At 40.0% G+C, this 24,335-nt stretch overlaps 1 protein-coding gene across 1 annotated transcript; it reads left to right on the top strand.

Annotated features, from left to right (window-relative positions):
* Positions 1–835: 835 nt before the first annotated feature.
* RAB23 (RAB23, member RAS oncogene family) lies at positions 836–24,203 on the top strand. The gene is made up of 7 exons (XM_060022068.1): positions 836–1,002; positions 7,249–7,468; positions 9,972–10,057; positions 16,218–16,374; positions 18,148–18,230; positions 19,059–19,151; positions 20,818–24,203. The coding sequence occupies exons 2-7, from the start codon at positions 7,314–7,316 to the stop codon at positions 20,955–20,957; spliced, it is 714 nt and encodes a 237-aa protein (XP_059878051.1). The 5' UTR covers positions 836–1,002; positions 7,249–7,313; the 3' UTR covers positions 20,958–24,203.
* Positions 24,204–24,335: the final 132 nt, after the last annotated feature.

Raw genomic sequence — 24,335 nt, 5'->3', positions numbered from 1 at the left:
AATGTATTAATTTATTCTATTGTTGATGGTCTTTTGCGATATTTCCATTTGGGTGTATTAAAACAAATGCGTCTGCGAACATTCTGATAATTGTTGGTGCCCCCGTAAGCACACGCTTCTCTTGGCTGAACACACAGACATGGAACTACTAGGTCATAGGGTATGCTTCTTTACTAGCACGCCAAATTGTTTTTTAAAGTTATTCTAGCTTACATTCCAGCAGCAGGACAGAAGGATTCAGCTACTCCACAACCTCGCCAACACTTGGTATTTTCCTTTTTTTTTTTTTTTTCTATTCTATTTCACAGTATTAAAACAACTGAAGCAAAGTTTAGGTTGCTTTGGGAGCCAACTTTTGGATTTCTTTTGGTTCTCTTTATTATTAAGCATCGCAGACTTGCACTTGGTCCAGTCACAGAGTACGGACCAAGTGCGTTTTCGACTTTGCTCCAGTTTTGCTCACTCCGCCACTTGGATGTCCTCCGGTCAAGAGTATAAGATGTGCATCCAGGGAGGGCACGTCCTGTGAGGACTCTGAAAGCTGACCACTGGGTAAACGAAGCGTTTGCGGCCCTTCCTCGGCAGCGTCCTCTCCCGCCAGCCTCCTGGAACCCCACCAGCCACAGCTGCCTCACAGGGAACGCGGCGCCCCTCAGCCTTGGCCAACTCGGGGGCGGGACAGCGGGGCGAGGCCGGCGGCGCGCGCGTGCGCACTGAAAGTCCGGCGCATGCTCCGAGTGGGGGGCGTCCGCGGCAGAGGGTAGGCGAGTCTCCCGCGCCCTACCTTCCGCGGCGGGGCCGCAGCGATCTGCTGGTTCCGAGTTCTTCTGCCAATAAAGTTCCTGAAAAAAGTCACAGTCATTCTTAAAAGAGCAAAAGAGGGCGCGAGCCGGCTGGAGGCCCTGTCGGAGGGCTGGCGCACCGGGCGGCGGAGACAGCGGTTACACCGCGACCTGGAGGAGCGGTCGCGCCGGGCGGCGGGCGGCGGGCGGCGCGGGGACGGTGAGTAGCGGCTCGCGCCCGGGGCGGCTGGCCGCACTCATCGCCCTCGACCGCGGCTGGCTGCGGAGGACCCGCCCGTCCCCGCGGCCCGGGATGTGCCCACCGGGGGCCGGACAGGGGCTCGGCGGGAGCCTCCAGGCCGGGCGCCCCTCCCCGGCTCGGCCGCCGCGCGCGCACTTCGAGTGCGGGGCCCGGGTCCCCGCGGCAGGCGGTGGGCGCAACCCCCGGCGCCTCCTCCCCTCCCCGCGCCCCCGCCTCCCTGGGGTGGCCCTCGGGCGGGGAGGTGCAGCGGGGCGGTGGGGACTGGGCATTAGGTGTGGGTTGGGGCTGGCGGGGAAAGGGCCCAAGCCCCACCCTGGCTTCCAGACCCCGTCCTGGGCGGCGGGCCCCTTCCCTGCCTGCGGCCCCACCCAGCCCGGGTGTTGCTCGGGTTCCGCTCGAATATGAATGAGCCTGACTACGCGGTCTCCTTGACACTGGCTACCGCAGAGTCACTTCACTCGGGGATCCCAGTGGCAGTACAGTCTGAAAAGGGCTGTCTACTTCTCCAGGTTTTATGTAACTCCTGACATCTTCTAGGTAACTTCATTGAACTTGAGAAGTTTTTCAGTGCTTTTATAAATATAATCATACCTGTGCTGAAGTACAGGCTGTGATGAAAAAGCCACCATTTCGATCAGTGAGTTAACTCATCCTTTACTTTTCTAATGTATTGGACGGCTGTTGGTTGGCAAAATCTTTAAAATTAAACTTGGAAGAAGAACACATGTAAAGTGTTACTGTCAAGCTTTTAAAGTATTGTACTCAGAATTATGCTAATTTTCTAAGAATTTAATTGTTTTGGTATAGTTCTTTAAGTTTGTAGAGTATTGGCTGATAATCACAGGAGTCAGACTGCCTGTGTTAAAATCTGATTCCACTTACTTTTCTTTACATTTTATTATTTTAAAAATTATTATATGGTAAAATTGACTTTGTTGGGGGGTGTGCAGTTCTGTGAATTTTAGATATATGTAACTACCATAACAGTCAGAATTTAGAACAGTTCAATCACCTCCAAAACACTCATGCTATCCTTTTATATCCTCCCCCTTACCCCAAGCCCTGGCAATTACTGATCTTTTCCAGAATGTCATAGAAATGGAATCATGCAACATGTAACCTTCTTTCACTCAGCATAATGCCTTTGAGATTCCTTCGAGTTGTTGGATGTATCAACAATTTATTCTTTTTTTATTGCTGAGTAGTATTCTATTAGATGGATGTGCTCCCAATGAAAGACATTTGGATCGTTTCCAGTTTTTGGTGATTATGACTATAGCTGCTATAAACATTGCTATACAGGTTTTTGTGTGAACATAAGTTTTCATTTCTCTAGGGTACTGCTAAGATTGGGATTACATGATCATATAAAGTATGTTTAACTTTGTAATACACTGTCACACTGATTTCCAGAGTGGCTGTATCATTTTGCATTCTCACCAGCAACATGTGAGAGTTCCAGTTGCTTCATCTCCTCTCTAGCACTTTGTATTGTCGGATTTTTTAGTTTAGCCATTCTAATAGGCATGTAGTGGTATCTCGTGGTCTTAATGTGTCTTTAACTAATGGCTAAAGATGTTGAATATCTTTTCATGTACTTAATTGGCATATATAATCTCGGGTGAGTATCTGGCCAAGACTTTTGCCTATTTTTAAATTCAGTAGTTTCTTTCTTATGTTGAGTTTTAAGGGTTCTTTATCTTTCCTGGATACAAGTTGTTAGATATGTTTTGCAAAAGTTTCTTGCAGTCTGTAGCTTCTTTTCATTGTTTTAACAGTGTCTTTCACAGAGCTAATGTTTTTAATTTTGATGAAGTCTAATTTATCCATATTTCCTTTTGTACATCTTTTGGTAGCATGTCTAAGAACTTTGCCTAATCCCAGGTCAAGAAGATTTTCATCTTCTAGATATTATAGTTTTATATTTAGATCTATAATCTTTTTTTTTTTTTTTTTTGCGGTACGCGGGCCTATCACTGCTGTGGCCTCTCCCGCCGCGGAGCACAGGCTCCAGACGCGCAGGCCCAGCGGCCATGGCCCACAGGTCCAGCCGCCCCGCGGCACGCGGGACCCTCCCGGACCGGGGCATGAACCCGCGCCCCCCGCATCGGCAGGCGGACCCCCAACCACTGCGCCACCAGGGAAGCCCTAGTTTAAATTCTATAAGGTGTGAGATTTAGGGGAAGGTTTACTTTTTTTTTGCATATGAATGTCCAGTTGTTCGATCACCATTTGTTGAAAAGACTGTCTTCTCCATTTAATAGTTTTGCACCTTTGTCAAAAATCAATTGGCTGTATTTGTGTGGGTCTATATTGGCCCTCTGTTCTGTTCCATTGACTTTTGTATCTTTCTCTTTGCCAGTATCAAACTTTCTTGATGGATGTAGTTTTATAGTGTCTTAAAGTTGGGTAGCATAATCTTCTCCAGCTTTATTCTTTTTCAAAATTGTTTTAGCTATGCTAGTTCATTTGCCTTTCCATATAAAGTTTAGAATCAGCTTGTCTCTAACTACAAAATATTCTGCTGGTACTTTGGAATTATATCAAACCATAGATCAGTTTGGGGAGAATTGCTGTTTTTACTTTGTTGACTCTTTCAATCTATGAACATGATGTATCTTTCCATTTATTTCTTTGTTTCATTAGTGTTTTGTAGTTTTCAGTATACAGACCCTGTACATGTTTTGTTAGATTTATGCCAAAGTATTTCATTTTGGGAGGAAACTATTGTAAATATCATTTAAAAAATTTTTGGCTTCAAATTGTACATTAAGATATTAGAAATTCAGTTGAGTGTTGTGTGTTGCTCTTGTATCCTATGTCCTTGCTAAACTCACTTATTAGTTCCAGGATTGTTTGTTTGAATCCTTGGAGTTTTCTAGATAGACAATCATGTCATCTGTGAATAGAAATAGTTTTTTTCCCTAATCTGTAAGCATTTTAAGTATTTTAGTTGCCTGTTGCTCTGGCTAGGCCTAATGATAAACAGGAGTAGTGAGAGTGGACATCCTTACCTTGTTCTCAGTCTAAGGGGGAATTCAATCTGTCTTTCAGAATGAAGTGTGATGTTAGCTGTAGATTTTTTTTTTTAATAGATGCCCTTTATCAGGTTGAAGAAGTCCTCTTCTGTTTCTAGTTTGCTGAGAGTTTTTTTTCACAAATGGATGTTGATGTGGTTTTTCTTCTTTACTCTGTTAATATGGTGGATTACACTGATTGATTTTTGAGTATTGAACCAGCCTTGCATTCCCGAATAAAGCCCATTTGGTCCTGGTTATTCTTTTTATATATTGCTGGATGCGATTTACTAATATTTTGTTGAGGATTTTTGCATTTGTGTTCATGAGGGGTTATTTGTTTAGTTTTCTTTTTTGTACTGTCTTTGTGTGGTGCTGGTATCAAGATAATGCTGGCTTTATAAAATAAGTTAGGGAGTGTTTTCTCCTCTTCTGTATTCCAGGGGAGAGTATGTATCATTCTTGAAAAGTTTGGTAGAATTCTCCAATGAAATCACCTGAGCCTGGAGATTTCTTTTTGAGTTTTTAAAGTTATAAATTCAATTTTCCTAATGTTTATATCAATTTCACTGATTTCTGCTCTTTATTATTCCCATCCTTTTGCTTGCTTTGGGTTTATTTTGCGATTCTTTTTCTAGTTTTTTGAGGTGGGGGCTTAGATTATTGATTGAGACTTTTCTTCTTTTCTAAGGTAAGCATTTAGTGCTGTAAATTTTCCCTCTCAGCAGTATGTTAGCTGTGTCCCATAAATTTTGACATATTTTCATTTTAATTCAATTCAGTTATTTTTTAAATTTCTCTTGAGCTTCTTCTTTGGCCCATGGGTTGTTGAGAAATCTGTGTTTTTAATTTCCAAATGTTTGGAGATTTTCCTGTTATCTTTCCATTACTGATTTCTAGTTTGATTTCATTGTGGTCCCTTTATTTGGCTTTTGTTGAGGGTTGTTTGATGGCCTAGAATATGTTCTATTTTGGTATATGTTCAGTGGGTGCTTGAAGTATATTCTGCTGTTGTTGTGTGGACAGCTCTATAAATGTTGATTGGATTCTGACAGTTTTCTGTTTTTAGAATTTCATTTTGTTTTATTGTGTTTTATAGTGTTTTTGAGTATCTCTTTGTGTAACTTGTTTAGCTGCATAGGTAATTTATCACAGTCTGTTGGTGTCAACATTTTACCAGTTCAAGTGAAGTTAAGAAACCTTACCTCCCTTTTGTCCTCTTCCATGTATAATTTTTTTTTTTAATTTGGCTGCGCAAGGTCTAGTTGCAGCATGTGGGATCTTTGTTGCAGCACGCGACATCTTTTTTTTAGTTGCAGCACGCAGGCTCTTTTAGTTGTGGCATGCGAGATCTTTATTTGTGGCATGTGGGATCTTTAGTTGCAGCACGCAGGATCTTTTTTTATTTTTTCTTTTTTTTTGCGGTACGCGGGCCTCTCACGTTGCGGAGCACAGGCTCCAGATGCGCAGGCTCAGCGGCCATGGCTCACGGGCCTAGCTGCTCCATGGCATGTGGGATCTTCCCGGACCGGAGCACGAACCCGTGTCCCCTGCATCGGCAGGCGGACTCTCAACCACTGTGCCACCAGGGAAGCCCAGGATCTTTTTTTAGTTGCAGCATGTGGGCTCACGGCATGCAGGATCTAATTCCCTGACCAGGGATCGAACCCGGGCCCCCTGCATTGGGAGCACAGAGTCTTAACCACTGGACCACCAGGGAAGTCCCCTCTTCCACGTATAATTACTTGTTTTAAATGTTTTCTCTACATATATTGAAAACCATATTGAACAGTATTATAATTTTTCTTTCAACTGTCAAATGTAGCAGAACATTTAAGAGAAGTCTGCTATATTTACCCATATTTTTGCTTCTGTCATCTTCTTTCTCTTGTTCCAATACTTTAAGTTGTTGTTTTAATCATTTAATTATGTCTGAAGTGGAGACCTAGAACCTGTACTTTAACAAATGCTCCTAGATGCTGCTTACAATCGTGCAAGTCTGTGAAGCATTAGGGACAATTACTGAGACTCCATTAGGGGCAAAGAAAGGAATGTTCTTCACATTTCAGACATGTTTTGTGTAGTGGTTGTATAAATGGATTTTTGGTTAAGGTAGCTAGAATATAATAGCTAAGTAGGCAGGAACTTAACTAGTAATTTTAAGAAGAAATATGAAGAAATTGGCTTTCTGTTCTTTTCAGTCTAAAATGCGAACAGTACACATTCTATTACTTTCATTATATGAGTAACTGTAACTAGTCTGAAACTGATGAAAAAAATGCATGGTATAAGATGATGTGTAGAGGATCCATTGTAATCTAAATACTAAAGCACAGTAACTAAGAGCCCGATGCTATCACGTGGTTGCATAGCATTATACAAAACCCTTCCTTAGGGTGCTGTTCTAGGGACATTAATTATTACCTGTGAGGATGAAGAGCAGTTTCCTTAGATTTTGTATTTGTTGCCCATTTGGTGGTAACTATCCACCAAATGGGATAAAAGGAGGATTTATTATGGTATATGAAAATACCATTTTTTTGAATGCCTAACTTTCACTGTGCTAAGTGCTTTGTATCTATCATTGATCAACAATCCTGTGAGGTAAATATCCTCAGGAAACTGAAGCTTCAAGAGGTTAAGCAATAACTTCACTAAGAGCACAGAACCAGTAAATAGCAACTAGTAAGTCAGGCCTCGACTCTTAACACTCATACTCTAGTCTCAGTGAAAGGCAGAACTATGTAATCTAGGCATTTATTGGTACCTGGAAGTCATACATTCTGCTGTTGTTAAGGGTGCAAAAGTGAATGGTATTATTGTCTCTTTTTTCAAAGAATTTACATTATCTGAACAGGGTGGGGAGAGGGCCCCCACCCTGTTCAGATAGCATCAAAGATAATTGTGTTCACTGTTTTAAAGATGTTGAATTTATAATCTGTATTCTGTTACCCTCTTTTTAAAAATACTTCTCTATTTGCTTCCTTTCTTAGATATTTTAAGGGGATTCATTTTAAATCTTGATGATGTTTATTTTTTGCACTTGCTATCTGGACCAAATTAATATTTTAACACGGAAAAAAATTCTTGCAATTCATTATGATTATTTCTTGATAAAACAATTATAGCTTATTTTATTTTATATAGGTTTTATGTCATGAAAAAATAACTTCATTTTAAACCACAGATTTGAGAGAGAAGATCGGATCACCTGGAATTAAATTTGGCACAGAAACCTTTTCAACTCCAAAAATGTTGGAGGAAGATATGGAAGTGGCCATAAAGATGGTGGTTGTAGGGAATGGCGCAGTTGGAAAATCAAGTATGATTCAGCGGTATTGCAAAGGCATTTTTACAAAAGACTACAAGAAAACCATTGGAGTTGATTTTTTGGAGCGACAGATACAGTATGTACTTGGCTGTTTTATCCTCTCGCTTTTGATATGTGAGCTGTGTCCAAGAGTTTGCTCAGAATAATAGTAACTGAGTACAATACAATCCAAGGCTAGGTGTCTAGTGGCAGCGGGTTTTCAGTTATTCACTCCTTTGTGTGTCTTCGCCTTCTTTTTTCCCCCTCCCCCATCTCTTCCCTTTCTCTCTCATTTTTTTCTTCTTTTTTACCTACACTTCTCCCTTCTCTCTTTTTCAATCTTACATCTGTTTTATATTTATTGGTGGCACCCTGAGCACTTCTTAAACACAAACTGACGCTTGATTCTACCGAGATTTCTGTCGACTATTTTATTTGGAAAGAAAGTTACCTGTCTCTCAGAATAATTTTCATCTCTTATATTATGGGATCTGTTTGTGTAAAATGTCTCTTCTCTTTTTAAAACTGGGCTTATAGAAGTTAGAGAATTAATAATTTGTTTTTACTTTAAAGAAGTAAGAGAAAGATTTGAGAGGATTAAATACTCCTGTGAAAAGGAAATCCAATTGGATTCTAAAACACATCAAAGTAACACTTTTTGTCATTAGTCCTGAGAACTTTTAAGGATATTTTAAATTGTAGGAGAAACATTAAACAAATCTGATTTAACTATCCCAGACACTAGCATCAAAGATAATTGTGTTCACTGTTTTAAAGATGTTGAATTTATAATCTGTATTCTGTTACCCTCTTTTTAAAAATACTTCTCTATTTGCTTCCTTTCTTAGATATTTTAAGGGGATTCATTTTAAATCTTGATGATGTTTATTTTTTGCACTTGCTATCTGGACCAAATTAATATTTTAAGTATACAGTTGACCCTTATTATTCAGACTCCATATTTATATTTTAAGTATGCAGTTACTTCTCATTATTTGTGGATTTCATATTTGCAAATTCACTGCTTGCTAAAATTTATTTGTAACCCCAGACTCAGTACTCCCAGTACTCTGATGGTCATTTGTGGACATGCACAGAGCAGCAAAAAATTTGAGTCACTTACACACACACGTTCGGCTGAGGTTGAACAAGGCGACCCACTGCGTTTTTGTTTCATCTCTCATACTGTACATGAGTGGCCTTTTCATGTTCTGTTTTTGTGCCACATTTTTGTGCTTTCTGTTGGTAGTTTCGCTGTTTAAAATGGCCCCAAGCCTAGAGCTGAAGTGCCGTCTGGTGAGCTGTGACGTGCCTTATGGAGAAAACACATGTATTAGATAAGCTTCGTTCAGGCACCAGTTATAGTACTGTTGGCCATGGGTTCAATGTTAATGAATCAACAGTGTATATTAAATAAGGTGTGTTTAAACAGAACAAGGCAAAAAACAAGGTTATATATTCATCAGTTGATGAAATTGTAACCAGGGGCTCACAGGCACCTCACCCGCCTGGTATTTTCCCTCAGAGGAATGGTTCAGGATTTGCTAATTCAGTGTTGGCAGTGACTCTGTAGAACAGAACTACTGCCTGCGAATAAGACAACAGGTGTGACAGAACAGAGTTAATTTGGGGGTTAAAGGGCAACCAAGCAGTAAGCTGCTTCTTTCCTTTCTTACTATTCTCCCCCATTAGAATAGGGTAGCAGGAGGAGGGCAAACACTGACCTAAGGGAACCCTTTCCCAGGACAGCTGACCCTGGGTGTCCAGGATCCCACGGACACCAACATCCATGGGCACTCAGTCCCTTGTATAAAATGGCATAGTATTTGCATTTAACCTACACACGTGCTCCCATAGACTTTCAATCATCTCCAGATTACTTATAATATCTAATATAATGTAAATGCTGTGTAAATAGTTGCCAGGCACACAGTAAATTCAAGTTCTGCTTTTTGGAACTTCCTAGAATTTTTTTTCCAAATATTTTCTATCTGCAGTTGGTTGAATCCTCAGGCATGGACCCCTCGGATGCTAGTCTTAGAGCCACCACTATCTGTGACTGTGGTTGAAGGAAAAAACATGACAGATAAATCCAAATCGTGTAAAATTACAGCTTTAGGGGAGTGTCTTTCACCCTTTACTTGCACTGTTGGTAATGGTATCAGCATTTAAAAGCGCTCAGACTTATTCAGAGTGAAACCAGCAATGTAGTTTTTTTTAAATAAGTAAATAAATAAATAAATTTGTTTATTTATTTTTGGCTGCATTGGGTCTTCATCGCTGTATGTGGGTTTTCTCTCGTTGTGGCGAGCAGGGGCTACTCTTTGTTGCGATGCACGGGCTTCTCATTGCGGTCACTTCTCTTGTTGCGGAGCACGGACTCTAGGCGCATGGGCTTCAGTAGTTGTGGCACACGGGCTTAGTTGCTCTGCGACATGTGGGATCTTCCTGGATCAGGACTCGAACCCGTGTCCCCTGCATCAGCAGGTGGATTCTTAATCACTGCACCACCAGGGAAGCCCAACAATGTAGTTTTAATACCACCAGATTTGAAAAATACATTTCCTTTGCATATGAAATTCATTCATCTCTTGTTTCAGAGTTAATGATGAAGACGTCAGGCTCATGTTATGGGATACCGCAGGTCAAGAGGAGTTTGATGCAATAACAAAGGCCTACTATCGAGGTAAATCATGGGTGTCTTTAGTTTGTTTTGACGTGTTCTTTTAGCTGAACAAAGAACTTTGCTTTTCTTGTTTCCCATAGAAGGATTTCTCTTTAAGAATATTTAAATCAATTCCAAAGTATTTTTTAAAACCCCAGGTTATTATTCTTCTAAAGATCTTGTTGGGTGGTAAATAATACTCTGTGCTATAGACTGTTTATCTCTGCCTTAGAATTACATGACTCATATAGTCATTCCCAGACCTAATAAGTCAGAAGTTGTGAAATGTCTTCTCTGACTCCAGGGAAATGACTACGTAGAGTGGAAACTAACATAAGAAAAAGTAAAGCCCTGGCAGACAAGATGGCATTTTGTTACGATATTTAATGTGGGTAAAGCCTTCTCTAGGCTATACGAGTTCAGGGAAGTATGAGATACATGTGAAAAGGAAGAGCTACAATGATAGGATCTAAGACTAAATAAACTGGGGGGGAAATTCCTCTTTTTACCTACCTAGCTTTCTTCTCTAAATTCTCAGCCTAAAATATATGTTCTTTTTGTGTGGAAAAAAATAGGTTGGGCTATTTCTTTTTAAGCTTTTGACAATGTGATGTGGCAGTATTACTTTTTAACTAGTATGGTTATTTTTGGAGAAAGTATTATCATTATGTCTCTCTAATTTAAAAGGGCAAAACTGTGAGTCTACAATTATCTCAAAATAAAGTTTAACTTAAAAAAAGACAAAACTGGTCAAATGTCAAAATGATTTGATTCGTATATGAATAAAAAGGAGAAAATGTTGGAACTGTACAGTTAAGTAGCTCATTTGGGTCCCTAATTTAAAGAAAAAGACCAGGTAGCTAAACATATTTTAATATCCACTGCCATAAGACTTTGTTCAACATTATTATCTTCTAATTTTTTTAACTTGACTCATCCAGTTTGTTGCAAACTTCTTGTTTTAACTTGTTAGATGTCCATGAATCATACCATTTCTCTTTCATATGTTTACAAACAACATTCTTTGCCAGAAACTAAAAAGAGAGCCCATAATTATTAATATTTACATCTTAATTTATATGGGTGATGTTCAAATTTCTTTTCACTTTGTTTCATTTGGACTAAAAGGCTTTAAACAGCATTGATTTCCCTGTGTTTAACGTTTTAACTTAAAGCAATCTTAAGTGTATAAATAGATCTGTTAAAAGGTTTTTTTTAAATGTAACGTTTTTTAGCCAACTATGTTAAAATGGCAAAGAGGGTAGATACTGAGACAGGTCTTAAGCTTCAGCTTTTTCCCTCACATCCCTATTTGAATTAAGGAACAAACAGTGGCAATGTTACATGAATTTGAGAAATGGCATATTGGACTTACATGCTTTTTTTTTTTTTGAGGTTCTATCAGAGTGCTTTTGGTTGCTGACAGCAGAAAAGCAATTTCAAACTGACTTATTTAGCGTCTGTTGACTTGTTACTGGGAGTAGCTTTCATTTGTGGTTTGTTGGGACTATAACCTTGCTGATTGTTCTGGCTGGCCGCCTCCTTGTGTGGGGTTCCTCTTCATGCTGATTTTCCTCTTGTCTGCAAGTTTGCTACCATCGACAGTGCTTTTTGTTCACATTCTTGGGGACCGAGGGTTACTTCCTACAACAGTGGACCAAAAGTCCAGAGCTTTTATCTGATTAGACCACCTTTGACCAGATTACAGTGAGTAGTCAGAGGAAGGTGATTGCCCTAATGGGCTTGGCGCACTTGGGGCTCCCCCAAGGCAGAGGGAAGTTTAGCTGCCTAAACCATAGGCTACCGTACAGAGGGGGAGAGGTGTTCTTGGGGACAGGGCACTGGATGGCGGCTAGGCACCAGGTAATATCTGCTACTAGTATAGATTCAGATGACGATATAATTAAATAAAGAGTAGGAAGAAAAGGTAAGGTGGGCAGAATGAGTTAAGATAGAGATTTAGTGATAGAAACACTATGCCTTATAAAATTATGACCTACTGACTTATGTCCTAAAAATGTGTTATTCAAGATGCATAAAAATTGTATTTAAAAAAGAAAAAATTTATTGTAATTCATTTAAAAGACCTATTATAGCAAGACCATTGCTCCAACGCATCATTATGTTCTTAGAATGCTGGCTTAATTGTACAGTGAGACATGTGGAAACATGATCTCCTTATCAGTAGGTTAGAACAGAGCACAGATCATATTAGGAAGCCTTTGGGAGCCCAGATGACTCCTGTTAAACCCTTAAGAAAGTCCACCCTAGGCAGTAGAAACCGTACTTAGTACAGAAAGTTACAGACAACATGAAGTAGATTTTTATTACAGTTTTTTACTGTGACTTGGTTCTCAGAAAAAAAATGCTTCTAAGTATATGTAAATTAGGTTATAGACTTGAGACCTATTATTTGAGATCATGCACATAAGTAGAAGGAAACCCTTATTTTCTTAAAAAATATTTTTTTTTCACAAATATAAATGAATATAAATTGTTGGAAATGAAATAGCTCTGGACAAGAAGCTAGTTATAAGTTATAAATGCAAGAATTAAAGAACAACAGAATTAGACTATGCAAGTCTGAGGTTTGTTTTGAAATTATGTGAGCATGGAATCTGTGACAGATTGGTTCAGTGAATAATTTATGTGCTTTAGATTGTATAGAATGTCAAAAAGAATAAGGGACAGCATTTTAAATCCTGAGTAGTATCTATAATAGTATTTTTAAAGCCTTTGCTGGTGTTCGCTAGAGCAGTGTTTCTTAAACTTGACTGTGCACAGGAGTCCCCTGGGGAGCTCATTAAAATGCAAACTGAATTCTATAGATCTGTGGGTAGCTCTGAGAGTCTGCATTTCTACAGCCTTCCAGGTGACACTGATGCTGCTGTCAGCCACACTCAGGACCTGCCTACAGACCATCTTGTAGGATCTGTCAGTGATTTGAGGATAGAATTACTCTCTGCACATTATGTGTCTTGGAGAGTATTTTCTGAATTGCATTAAAATATAGTGGCTTTTTTGGAATGATCTTATTAAGGAGGAATAAATACTTGCTATTGGTGATCTTATCATTGACACCAAAAATTTATTCAGAGCTCTGTATTTCTGATGCATGGACAAGTGAGGTAGTTTATTAACTGTTAGAAGTGATCTACTTATGGGTGACTTACTGTTATCTATGATAATGAAGAAACTTTTCCAACGGTGCAATTTTTAGGGTAGGTAGTATTGAAGGAAGATTGAATAGTAGGAAAATAAAGGTCTTTGTAAAATATATGGGTAGAAAACACTAGCTGCCTTTCAATATTAACAACAGAGAAATTAAAACAACTTTCCCAAAGATGGCTGGTACAAACACAGAGCTAGGGGTCCAAGAAAGAAAAAGAAGGTAGAGCAGCGTGGGGTCATTTTAATTTACTTTATTATTTTTTTAGGGTCATTTTACACCTCCCCCCACACGCACACACACACACAGCGGGGTGGGTGTGGGATGTAGAAGAGAGAGGCCAGGGAAAGAAGGGAGAACCGTGCATAAAGGGTGCAGTAATGAGCCAGTTACTACTGCAGGCGGGGAGAGCAGGCGGGGAGACGCGCCTCGGGGTGACCCCACCCCAGGGAAGCTGAGTTTTTTATCCCCCCCACCCCTCCCCAGGCATCCAGTCTCCTTAGGGGGTGTGCTAGACCACCCCTGGCAGAAGAGCAGAGCGCCCCCTGCAGCCCTTGCTGGAGGGTCGGGGCGGGGAACACACAGGGCACCTGTGGGGGGAGGGGGCACCGTGCTCACGTCCCTGGTGGCTTCTGAATCCAGGTCCCTCCTCCTCCTCCTCAGAGGGCACTGCGGCCCATCCCGCCCAGTGTGGTCTCTCTACCCAGTCCCCCACTAAATAATTTTCGGTTTTATGGGCAGACTTTTTCTTTTATCCTTTGATCCTTGATTTTTCAAACAAAATTGTGCTTTTCTTAGTTAATTATTCTTACTGCCCATATCTCTGGCACCATCTGCTTAGTTTTTTTTTGTTGTTTGTTAGTTGTTTTTGTTTCGTTTTGTTTTTTTGCGGTACGCGGGCCTCTCACTGTTGTGGCCTCTCCCGTTGCGGAGCACAGGCTCCGGACGCGCAGGCTCAGCGGCCAAGGCTCACGGGCCCAGCCGCTCCGCGGCATGTGGGATCTTCCTGGACTGGGGCACGAACCCATGTCCCCTACATCGGCAGGCGGACTCTCAACCACTGCGCCACCAGGGAAGCCGTGTTTTGTTTTTTTTAACATTTTCTCTAATAAGTGTTTTTTTTGTGTGTCTGGGACCTTGTATACTTGGAAATACCTTATTGGACCCTCAAATTTAAACGACACTTGACTGATATAAAATTCTAGGTTTAAAGCTAACAGAGTTTTGTAACTTTTTTTTTTTTTAAGATTTTTTTTGTTTTGTTTTGATGTGGACCGTTTTTTAAAGCCTTTATTGAATTTGTTACAATAGTGCTTCTGTTTTATGTTTTTGGTTTTTTGGCCCCGAGGTATGTGGGATCTTAGCTCCCCTACCAGTGGTCGAACCCGTACCCCCTGCATTGGAAGGCGGAGTCTTAACCACTGGACCGCCAGGGAGGTCCCCAAAAAAGTTTCTTAAAGTATGATTAAATAATGTTTTATTTGTAGTTTAAGTAAATGTTAAGAGTTCAAGTAAATATAAATTTGTTGTCCAATATGCTAGTGTGATCTCTTCAGTTTTACTTCTCCTTCAATTCTGAGCAAGTCTCACGCTGTGTCTATCAATCTGCCTGTCCCCCACCCCTCAGTTTTGCATAATTAATTTATTCTTTGGTTCAAAGCCTGTTCTAGAGGAGGGAAGCCTCTGCTTTTACAGTCATAGTGAACTGCTGTTTTTTTCCTTCATTAATTGTTCTTTGGGTTCCTACCATATTCCCTCAGGTGATAAACAAACCTTTTTTGGCCCTAGAGTGTCTTAGGTAGCCCAGGTATGTGTGTCTTGAGTCTTAGTAGGAAACTCTTACACCTGGGATATCTGGAAGGAAGGAGTAGCAGTGAGGAACCCTCTTGACTCCAGGACGATTTTCTCTTCTCACCTGTTTTTGTCACTATGCTGTCTGATTCAACAGCAAATCATTGGTAAAAACCCTCTTCCAGAAGGTTGATGCTTATTTTTAAAATGAGATATTATCAACTAATGTGATAGTTGATAGTTAAAATATTGTCAACCTAATGTGATAGTTGATAGTTAAAATATTGTGAGTATGGTATGGGAATTATGCAGTTAAAGAGGATGAAAAACTAAATTAAACTCTTTTCCTCTCTACTATATATTAATATTTTACTCTTGGCACTGGTTCCTAAATTACATTCTTTAGCATTGATGGTATTCTGCTACTAAAACAAAATAATATAGATTTTTTTAAAAAAGTAAATAGAATGAGAAAATTATGATATTTTTCTCTCATAGACTTCTTAAATCTGTGCCAAAAGAAATTAAGAAGCAGGTGACAGATATTAACGAGAAGAACTCAGCAACTCTGTCATTCATGCCTAGTTTACTGTTCTCTGTGGCTTTTACAGTGTTATTAAATATATCAGTATTTTGTGGTGTTCCACAAGGAATGTGTATAATTTTGAGGGTACTTTGGCACTTGCACAAATTTGAGAACCGCTGTTCTTGGTAAAAATTGGTTCTTTGAATTAGAAAATAGAGTTTATATGTTAAAAAATAGGGCTTCCCTGGTGGCACAGCGGTTAAGAATCCACCTGCCAATGCAGGAGACACGGGTTCGAGTTCTGGTCAGGGAAGATCCCACATGCCACGGAGCACCTAAGCCTGTGTGCCACAACTACTGAGCCTGCGCTCTAGAGCCCGTGAGCCACAACTACTGAAGCCCGCGCGCCTAGAGCCTGTGCTCCGCAACAAGAGAAGCCACTGCAATGAGAAGCCTGCGCACCATGATGAAGGATAGCCCCCGCACACCGCAACTAGAGAAAAGCCCACGCAGCAACGAAGACCCGACACATCCAAAAATAAAATAAATTAAATTAAAAAAAAAAAAGCAGTGCTACAAAGATGAATTCAACATTTATTTACATAAAAATTGTTTTGAATACGTAAAAGTTTCCCTCACCCTGCATAGGATTGTTTCATTAATGTAAATAACATTTTTATTTTGTGAACTTACAGGAGCCCAGGCTTGTGTGCTTGTATTTTCCACCACAGACAGGGAATCTTTTGAAGCGATTTCCAGTTGGAGAGAGAAGGTGGTGGCTGAAGTTGGAGATATACCAACTGTACTTGTACAAAACAAGATCGATCTCCTTGATGACTCTTGTATAAAGAAGTAAGGTGGCTACTGTTGAGGGGGTGGCTGTAATTCTGTAAAGCTAAAACCTATTTTAGTTTTTGCATACACTTACAAAATTTAGGAAAGTTTTTAAAAAGACTGCCTTATACTTAAAAATTTCTGTGAGCTATTGTGTGATTGGTTTGGGTTTAAAAAGTTCACACTGAATCAGTAGTAAAGAAAATTAAAGGAGTACGTTTTGAAAGCCCTTTTAGAATTCCAGGTCCTTGCAGCTCAAATCCAACTCCTCATGTGAAGTCAAATCTAGACAGAGTAAGAATGTTAAGAGAAACATTCCAGAACTTCCCTGGTGGCGCAGTGGTTAAGAATCTTCCTGCCAGTGCAGGGGACATGGGTTCGATCCCTGGTCCGGGAAGATCCCACATGCCACGGAGCAACTAAGCCCATGCGCCACAACTACTGAGCCTGCGCTCTAGGGCCCGCGAGCCACAACTACTGAAGCCTGCATGTCTAGAGCCCATGCTCTGCAACAAAGAGGAGCCACCACAATGAGAAGCCCGCACACTGCAACAAAGCGTAGCCCCCGCTCACCGCAACTAGGGAAAGGCTGCCTGCAGCAACGAAGACCCAACGCAGCCAAAAATAAATAAATAAATTTAAAAAGGAAAACATCCCTAGATGTTTTAATGTCTAGCATAAGTATGTTGATGAGTTTAAATAGGTAAGCAGTTCAGATTCGTATTGTTTTGTATACCCAGAACCATTATGCTCACATTTGTGAACAGAGTTTGGCATCCAGATAATTTCTCTATATAAGTATTTGTTTACTGCATTATTAATGTTTTGCTGGCTTTGAAAATACTTATTTGGTTTTTACCTTATTTTTTTATAAGTTCTTGTATTAGTTGTCTGATGCTGTATAACAGATTAGCCCAAAACTTAGTAGTTTAAAACAACAAACATTTATTATGTCACAGTTTTTGTGGGTCAGGAATTTGGGAGTGGCTTAGTTGGGTGGCTTGGTTCTGGGTTTTCATGAGGTTGCTGTCAATATGTTGCCGGGGCCTGTGGTCACAGGAGGGCTTTTGACTGGGGCTAGGGGGGTCTGCTTCCGGGATGGCACCCTCACTTGGCCATGGGCAGGTGGCCTCTCCTTCAGGCTGCAAGTGTCCTCAGCGTGTGGCAGCTGCTTCCCCAGGCATGTGATCCCAGTGGGGGCAAGGCGGAAACCGCAGTGCCTCTTATGAGGAGTCTCAAAGTCATACGCCATCACTTATGTATGTCATTGATGACACAGACCAACTTGATTACAGTGAGGGAGGGGAGGCGTGTGGTAGAATCATTGGGAAATATTTTAGAAAATTGGGGAGTCATAATGAAACTAAAATTAGGAGTCCACTGTTCTAGACACATCAATATACTGACTTAGGCTTTGGCAGCAAAGTAGTTTTGTAGCCAATAAGAGTAAAATAGGTAATGCAGTATAAGACTTTCAGAGTGTAATTAAATTCAAGTGTTTTTAATAACTGAAGAGAGAAAATTAAAGTAGTATATAAAGAAAAGTGACATTTAGTCATTTTAAGGCTAGAGTAAGTGACCTTATAGAAAAGTGTCTTGCCGTTACAGTGAGATGGCTGGTGTTTACCCCCCCAAGAGCAGTGACAACTGAAAATCCTGCTCAAGCACTGAGTGTAGCTCTCACCTGTTCTGGAAGGGCTGACCGCTGTCCTCAGGCTGTATGCAGTAAATGTAACAAAACAAGCTCTCAGAAAGTACCTTTACATACGCTTTTTTCAAATTGATGTGTAGTGAGGAAGCTGAGGCACTGGCAAAAAAGTTGAAGCTGAGATTCTACAGGACTTCAGTGAAGGAGGATCTGAACGTGACGGAAGGTAAAATGCCTTCTTAACAGTTAACAGCAGGAAGTTTGTTTATTCTTCTTATGCCTTTTCTTTTTGTTGTTTAGAAATCATATTTGTAACGAGAGTAGAATTTTCTGTTTGTCATGTATCATTAAGTAAAGTTTAAAGGCTGATGCTGCTCTGAGTTTGAGTCCTTGATTATTTACTAATGTCTTTGAATAGTTGTTACTCTACAGCAAAACTCCAGTGGGCTTTATTGTATTTAAAAATACAACTGGCTATGTATATGCGTGTGTGTTTTTCAAGCGTACCTTCTAAAATTGCTGCATTAGAACCCCACAGCGGTGGACACCCCACTAGGTAGTTACAGTGACCTTAACTTGTTTAATAGTGTTTCCTAGTTTAAGAAAGTGAGATTAGAGAAAGATGGTGGTTATTTTTCTCATTCCGGAATTGCTGCTCATTTTATTAGATTGCAGCTCAGCTGTTGCTTCAGTGTCCCCTGAATAGTGGTTTTCAGTTAAAGAAAGAGTCTTTTTAAGACTGAGTCAGTTTAGTGTTGCTGAATATTAGTCACTATTCAGGTACTTAAAACTAAAGAGCCAATGACTACAAGTAATATTTCATTTCTTTACTAATAAAATGCTACTATATATTTATTAGTATTACCATTGTAATTAGGTATTACTCAGATAATTTTTAGAAGTTGAATTTTTTTCAACTAGATTGTATACTTCTAACTATAATTTTAAATTTGTTTTTTAAGTATAAATATTATAGTAAGTGATGTGAAAGAACAGGTTTTACATGCATAATTATACTGACCTGGCAAGGTTTTTGGTTTTGTTTTCATTCCAGTTTTTAAATATTTGGCTGAAAAATATCTTCAAAAGCTTAAACAACAAATAGCTGAGGATCCTGAATCAATGCATTCAAGTAGTAACAAAATTGGTAAGTACCCAGGAAGTTTTAGCCCCATGTTTACCTGGTAAATTTATTTTCCATTCATTATTATCATATTTACTGGGGTTTTTTTTAAATACAGTATGCTCCTTTCTTTAAGAAATGTGACTGGAAAGCGTGAGATGAGTGATTATTAAATTTAGTAGTATCAGCTCTCATTAAAAGGTATATTGAGGGGGCTTCCCTGGTGGCGCAGTGGTTGGGAGTCCGCCTGCTGATGCAGGGGACACGGGTTCGTGCCCCAGTCCGGGAGGATCCCACATGCCTCAGAGCGGCTGGGCCCGTGGGCCATGGCCACTGAGCCCGTGTGTCCGGAGCCTGTGCTCCGCAATGGGAGAGGCCACAGCAGTGAGAGTCCTGCGTACCGCAAAAAAAAAAAAAAAAAAAAGTATATTGAGTTAAAAGATTTTTTAACTGATGAATTTTCTAAAGGTCTGTCCTTTTTGAACACTTGTTTCTCTGACTTGACACTTGCACCATCTCCACACCTTTTCCCTTTCCTGCCACCTTGCTGAGCACCCATCCTGATTTTTAACATGAGATGCCAGCAGAGTTTAGTATTTCCTGGAGAACAGGAAGCACCTGTCCGCATCTTACTTTGGGCCATGGCTTCTGGGAGGATGGGTGCCAGTCCTCTTTCCTAAGGACCTGCTGCCTGCACCCCACTCCTCACTACACACACACACACACACACACACACACACACGCACACAGACACAGCATTTTCTTGGCCTGTTTTAACTTTTCTTACTTTGCCCTTTTTATTGTGTATGTTCCTACTGTCAGGAACCTCACTCACATGCTCTGAGAAACGACAGGGCAGTTGTGATAAGCCGCTGTCTGGTCTGGTCTCCTGGGCCCGCCCTGTCTCCTTCCAGTCTGCTGATTAAAGCCCTTTGATAGATTCTGGTTGTGGAACACATTCAGTGCAGGCTCTCTTCATCCCAGCATTTAAAGACAGTTTGGTCCATCCTTCCTGTGCAGCCTCGTGCCCCACTTTTGTAATGTACCCTGTTTACGGTTCCACCACAGGGCCCGCTGTTTCTTGAGCCTGCCTAGGGCTGTCTTACTTATCCCTTTGCTCATTTTGGCTCTTCCATTAAGAATGGCCTCCCATTCCCACCTTCTGTTGAGAACTGTGCATCCCTCAACATCTATGGAGAAAGCTCTCGGCTATCTGTCTGGCTGAAGCACAGCCTTCACTTCTCTTAAATGAACAGAGACCTGAGTGCAGGGCATTGCCAGGGGTCCAGTCCCTCCATGTAGTTTGTCCTTTGTTATGAATTAGATGTGGTTGACTCTTCCTTTGAACCATCTGTGGGATCTTGTCTCTTTTATGACACTTAACATAGAGTGTCCTGTAGCATCACTGCCTGTTTGTAGTGCCTCACCTCACTCATCAGATTGTAAGCTTCTTGGGGGCAGGAATCAGTCTTAGTAGTCTTTGTGTCGCTCATAGTGTCTCTGGCCCAGAGTCTTGTGTATCGTGGATGATAAATAGCCCATAAACTGGAGATTACATTTTAGAACAAACAGTGTTCAAAATGAAAACTCTAACAGTTGAAAGTGTTTCTTTAGTTCATCCCTTTTGTCCGCTCAGGTGACCCTGAGATCCGTTAGTGTTAACCTTTGTGTTTTCCCTCAACGTGTCCAGGTGTCTTTAGCACGTCTGCTGGGAGTCACTTGGGTCAGAATTCAAGTACCCTTAATGGTGGAGATGTCATCAACCTCAGGCCCAACAGACAGAGGACCAAGAAAAACCGAAATCCTTTTAGCAGCTGTAGCATACCCTAAAATGCTTCAGGGAGGAAGAAATGAATTGTATTGTGCAGTAAGATACATCCAGCTGTCACGGTATGTTAACACAATTTTTTCGCAGACTTTGCACCTAATGGCTCTCTGAAAGCTGACAGACTTAAACAGATAGCACTGCTCTGCAGTGCTTTTCAGAATGGAGCAAGATCTCTGGTGGGAAAATTACTGCCCTCTGGACTTATTTTAATTTTTTTACATTAGACGAAGCTTCTCCTGTTTTTGAAGGAATGCTATAAGAAACATCAAAAACAGGTTTTGCTGAATTTGAAATGCTGGAAAACATAAATGAAATGCCTAAATATACTGGTACAGATTTTAATATTATGGATCAAGGAAAGATAGCAACCGTTCTTTCTCTGAAATCGGTCATCTAGCTTTTCTAGGAAGTAGTATTGAATCTGAATACTGAAAAGAATAATATTGAAAGGCGAACCCTAATCTTGCCAGACTGCATTAGTGTGTACTTTGGCAATGTTACTTGTGCAATATCTGTAGATGTGGAATGTGGAGGTACGTGCACACGCAGATCCCTGGTTCTGGAGTAAACAGAAGGTGTGTGCAGTGTTTAAGGAAACATAGACTCTAACTCATTCATTCATGAAACCATTTACACATTTATGTGTATGTTATAAGTTTCTATTTTCAAATGAGAAATTCTAGACAGATATTTTGCAAAATGAGCTCAGATTTTAAAAGTGCTTTTGTGCCAAAAATACCATACCTAATTTTCAGTGCTTTACCAGAATTTATACTGTTGATAATCTCTTTTAAAAGCAGTTTTCCTCTCTGACAGAGTAGATGAAAGAGTGTCTTAGTGCTAGAGCCCCTCCCAGGTGGCACTGGTTGCGTGCGGAATCTTTTCATGTCCCTGCACATGCATGGCGGGCTTGAGCTGGCGGCTGCAGGACCCCCGCCCTGTGCAGCGTGGCCACCCTGTACCCAGTGCCTTTTGCTGTTGACAACGCAATTCTGAACTTTTAGGATTATGCTAACAGTTTTTTTAAATACACAAGAGGTGATCTTTTGTCTTAAACCACATTATGGATTTTATAATGCCCTGCAACTCTAAAGCATCTTTTTGTTTACATATTTTTTGTATGGTATTTTGAGATTATCATTTAAAAATTTCTATAAACTTCAGTTTGTATAGCACTTTCTCAAGAGCTCTGTCAGCACCAAATGCAAAATAATTTCTTTTAATAAGTGATTTTAACATGTAATCATGTGGCAGAGCATACATTTTGTGACTTGGGACAGTAGCTTTCCAACTCAGATAATTAATTGCATGAACTCTGGTAAAACTGATCATCATTCATCAATGACTTGTTTTTAACCCTTGCAATATACCTGGTTTTTACAGGATTTAAATATATGTAAAAATAACTTTTCTTGGAAAATGTGTCACAAAGTCATTTTTCATTATTTCTACTAAATGCATAATGTTTTATATATTCCTTTTGTATGTTTTCTCTCTCTCATTCTTTTTTTTTTTAAGTCTTCCGTCTGCACCACCCTCATCCCCTGTCCAGATTAATGTTGAAAACATAATAGAATTTTGTAGGGAATGTCTTTAAGTGGTCAGGAGTGAAGGTTTGCTTTTCATAATATTGAAATAATCTGGCATTATCTATTTCAAAGTAATATGTTTATTTTTATGTCACCAGTTGTCACCACTCCCATTGCTGGCAGTGGGATAGGTGTTGGGGAAAAACTCTCTTCCTAACAATGGGTACCCGCTAGTGATTCCCTTTTCTACTCTCTGGAAATACAGTCCCTTTAATTTTTGCACAAAATATATTTTGCGTCAAATAGTCTTTAGTAGCAGAAAAACCACGTTATATAAAATGTTGTAGTTCTATTTCACATTAATTAAATGTGTGTGGGTAAAAGTTTGTTATTTTTCTACATTAAAAAAATCTGATGATGGTTGCAGTTCCCCTGATATTTGTAATATAATTTTATGTACTTAGTTTTGTCCTTTTTTTTAAACAAGAACTGAAGAGAGATCTTTGTTACACATTTGAATTTTTAATTTGCAATTCTGTATTTTACCTAACCATAATTAGTCATTTTAAATAATTAAGTAGGCCTGAAAATCAGCCACAAGTGATATGTTACTTTCTCAATTCTAAAAACCTTCAAAATTGACATTATATTCTTTCACCTTGAGGCCTTTAATTCTTTTAAATAACTTAACTACTAATTTCTAATGAACCATGGATGCTGAAGAAATACTAAGACCCCGGGACGTTGTGCATTTGTGCAGTAATAGCTTTCGTATGTCGTGGCTCATTTTTGGCTGTGGCGTGGCTGCTGTGTCTCCGAGTCCTCAGGATTCCTTTTCCTCTTTCAGTCTGCCTCTCGAATTAATAGTGTACAGAATAGGCCACATAAGGCGATATAATTAAATAAAACCAGGCTAAATGGTTTCCTTTTTATCTGCCCAAAGTTGACAGCTCTCATGTACTTCTTCAAAATATAGTAAAACTAACACTATCAGAAGAGCCCCTCCCCATTGTGGCGACAGTCCTGTGCTGTCTGGGTGCCTCAGACGCTGGCAGCGCAGTGCTTGGGAAGAACTCACTGATGGGCTCCACTGTGCCCAGGGCTCCAGGGCTTGGGTCTCCTCTGGAGATCCTGGGATGGGGAAGTGGCCTCAGGACATGACATCTCAACTTAAAGGGAACTACTTTAATGTAAAATATTATTAATTTTTCCCCTCTTAAAAACCTTTGAAATAGTTACTGGTAACTTGCTAAAGTGCTCTCGTTACTGTTACGGTATCTGTTTCTCTGAAAACAAAATGAACTGACAGGTGAAAATCTGTCCCACACTGCAGTCATCTAATGAACAGAGAAAGTCTGGGCTGATGGTGAACAGGAAGGGGAGGATTTCCAGATGCTGATGGTCTTTGGGAACGTGAGAAAAATTTGGTTGTCTGCTGAATTTTCAAAAAGCTGATAAAGAAAAAGATGGCACAAAAAGAAAATCTTCTATCTCACAGTGAACCTAATGATAGCAAATTAGTCTGATAAATCAAGAGGCTTTTACCAGTTATCAGTGAGAATTAATGTTTCCCACGAAAGAATAGATTTAAATAAGGTGAACTTGGGCTGGCATCAAAACTATCATGAATGTCCTCAGATTGTAATTGCTTTTTATGAAGAGACATATAAATATATAAAACCAATCATCTGCAGCTTGACTGTTTTTTTTCTTGCAGTGTGAAAGAATACCTATCTTTTAATGAAAATTGAATCTGATATATTCAATCTGAAGTAGTATTTGGGGAAGCTAAAGTTTTTGTGTATCAATAGCACTAGTTATTTTGAACAAATAAAAGTGTTCTATAGTTGC

Source organism: Delphinus delphis, chromosome 10 (assembly GCF_949987515.2).
Source record: "Delphinus delphis chromosome 10, mDelDel1.2, whole genome shotgun sequence".
NCBI lineage: Eukaryota > Metazoa > Chordata > Mammalia > Artiodactyla > Delphinidae > Delphinus > Delphinus delphis.
This window is presented reverse-complemented; position numbering and strand designations above follow the sequence as displayed.

Excerpts from the sequence above, each read along its gene's own strand:
- RAB23 (XM_060022068.1), top strand. The coding sequence starts at position 7,314 with ATGTTGGAGGAAGATATGGAAGTGGCCATAAAGATGGTGGTTGTAGGG. Across the intron at positions 10,058-16,217 it reads AACAAAGGCCTACTATCGAG|GAGCCCAGGCTTGTGTGCTT; the intron begins GTAAATCATGGG and ends GTGAACTTACAG. Across the intron at positions 16,375-18,147 it reads GATGACTCTTGTATAAAGAA|TGAGGAAGCTGAGGCACTGG; the intron begins GTAAGGTGGCTA and ends ATTGATGTGTAG.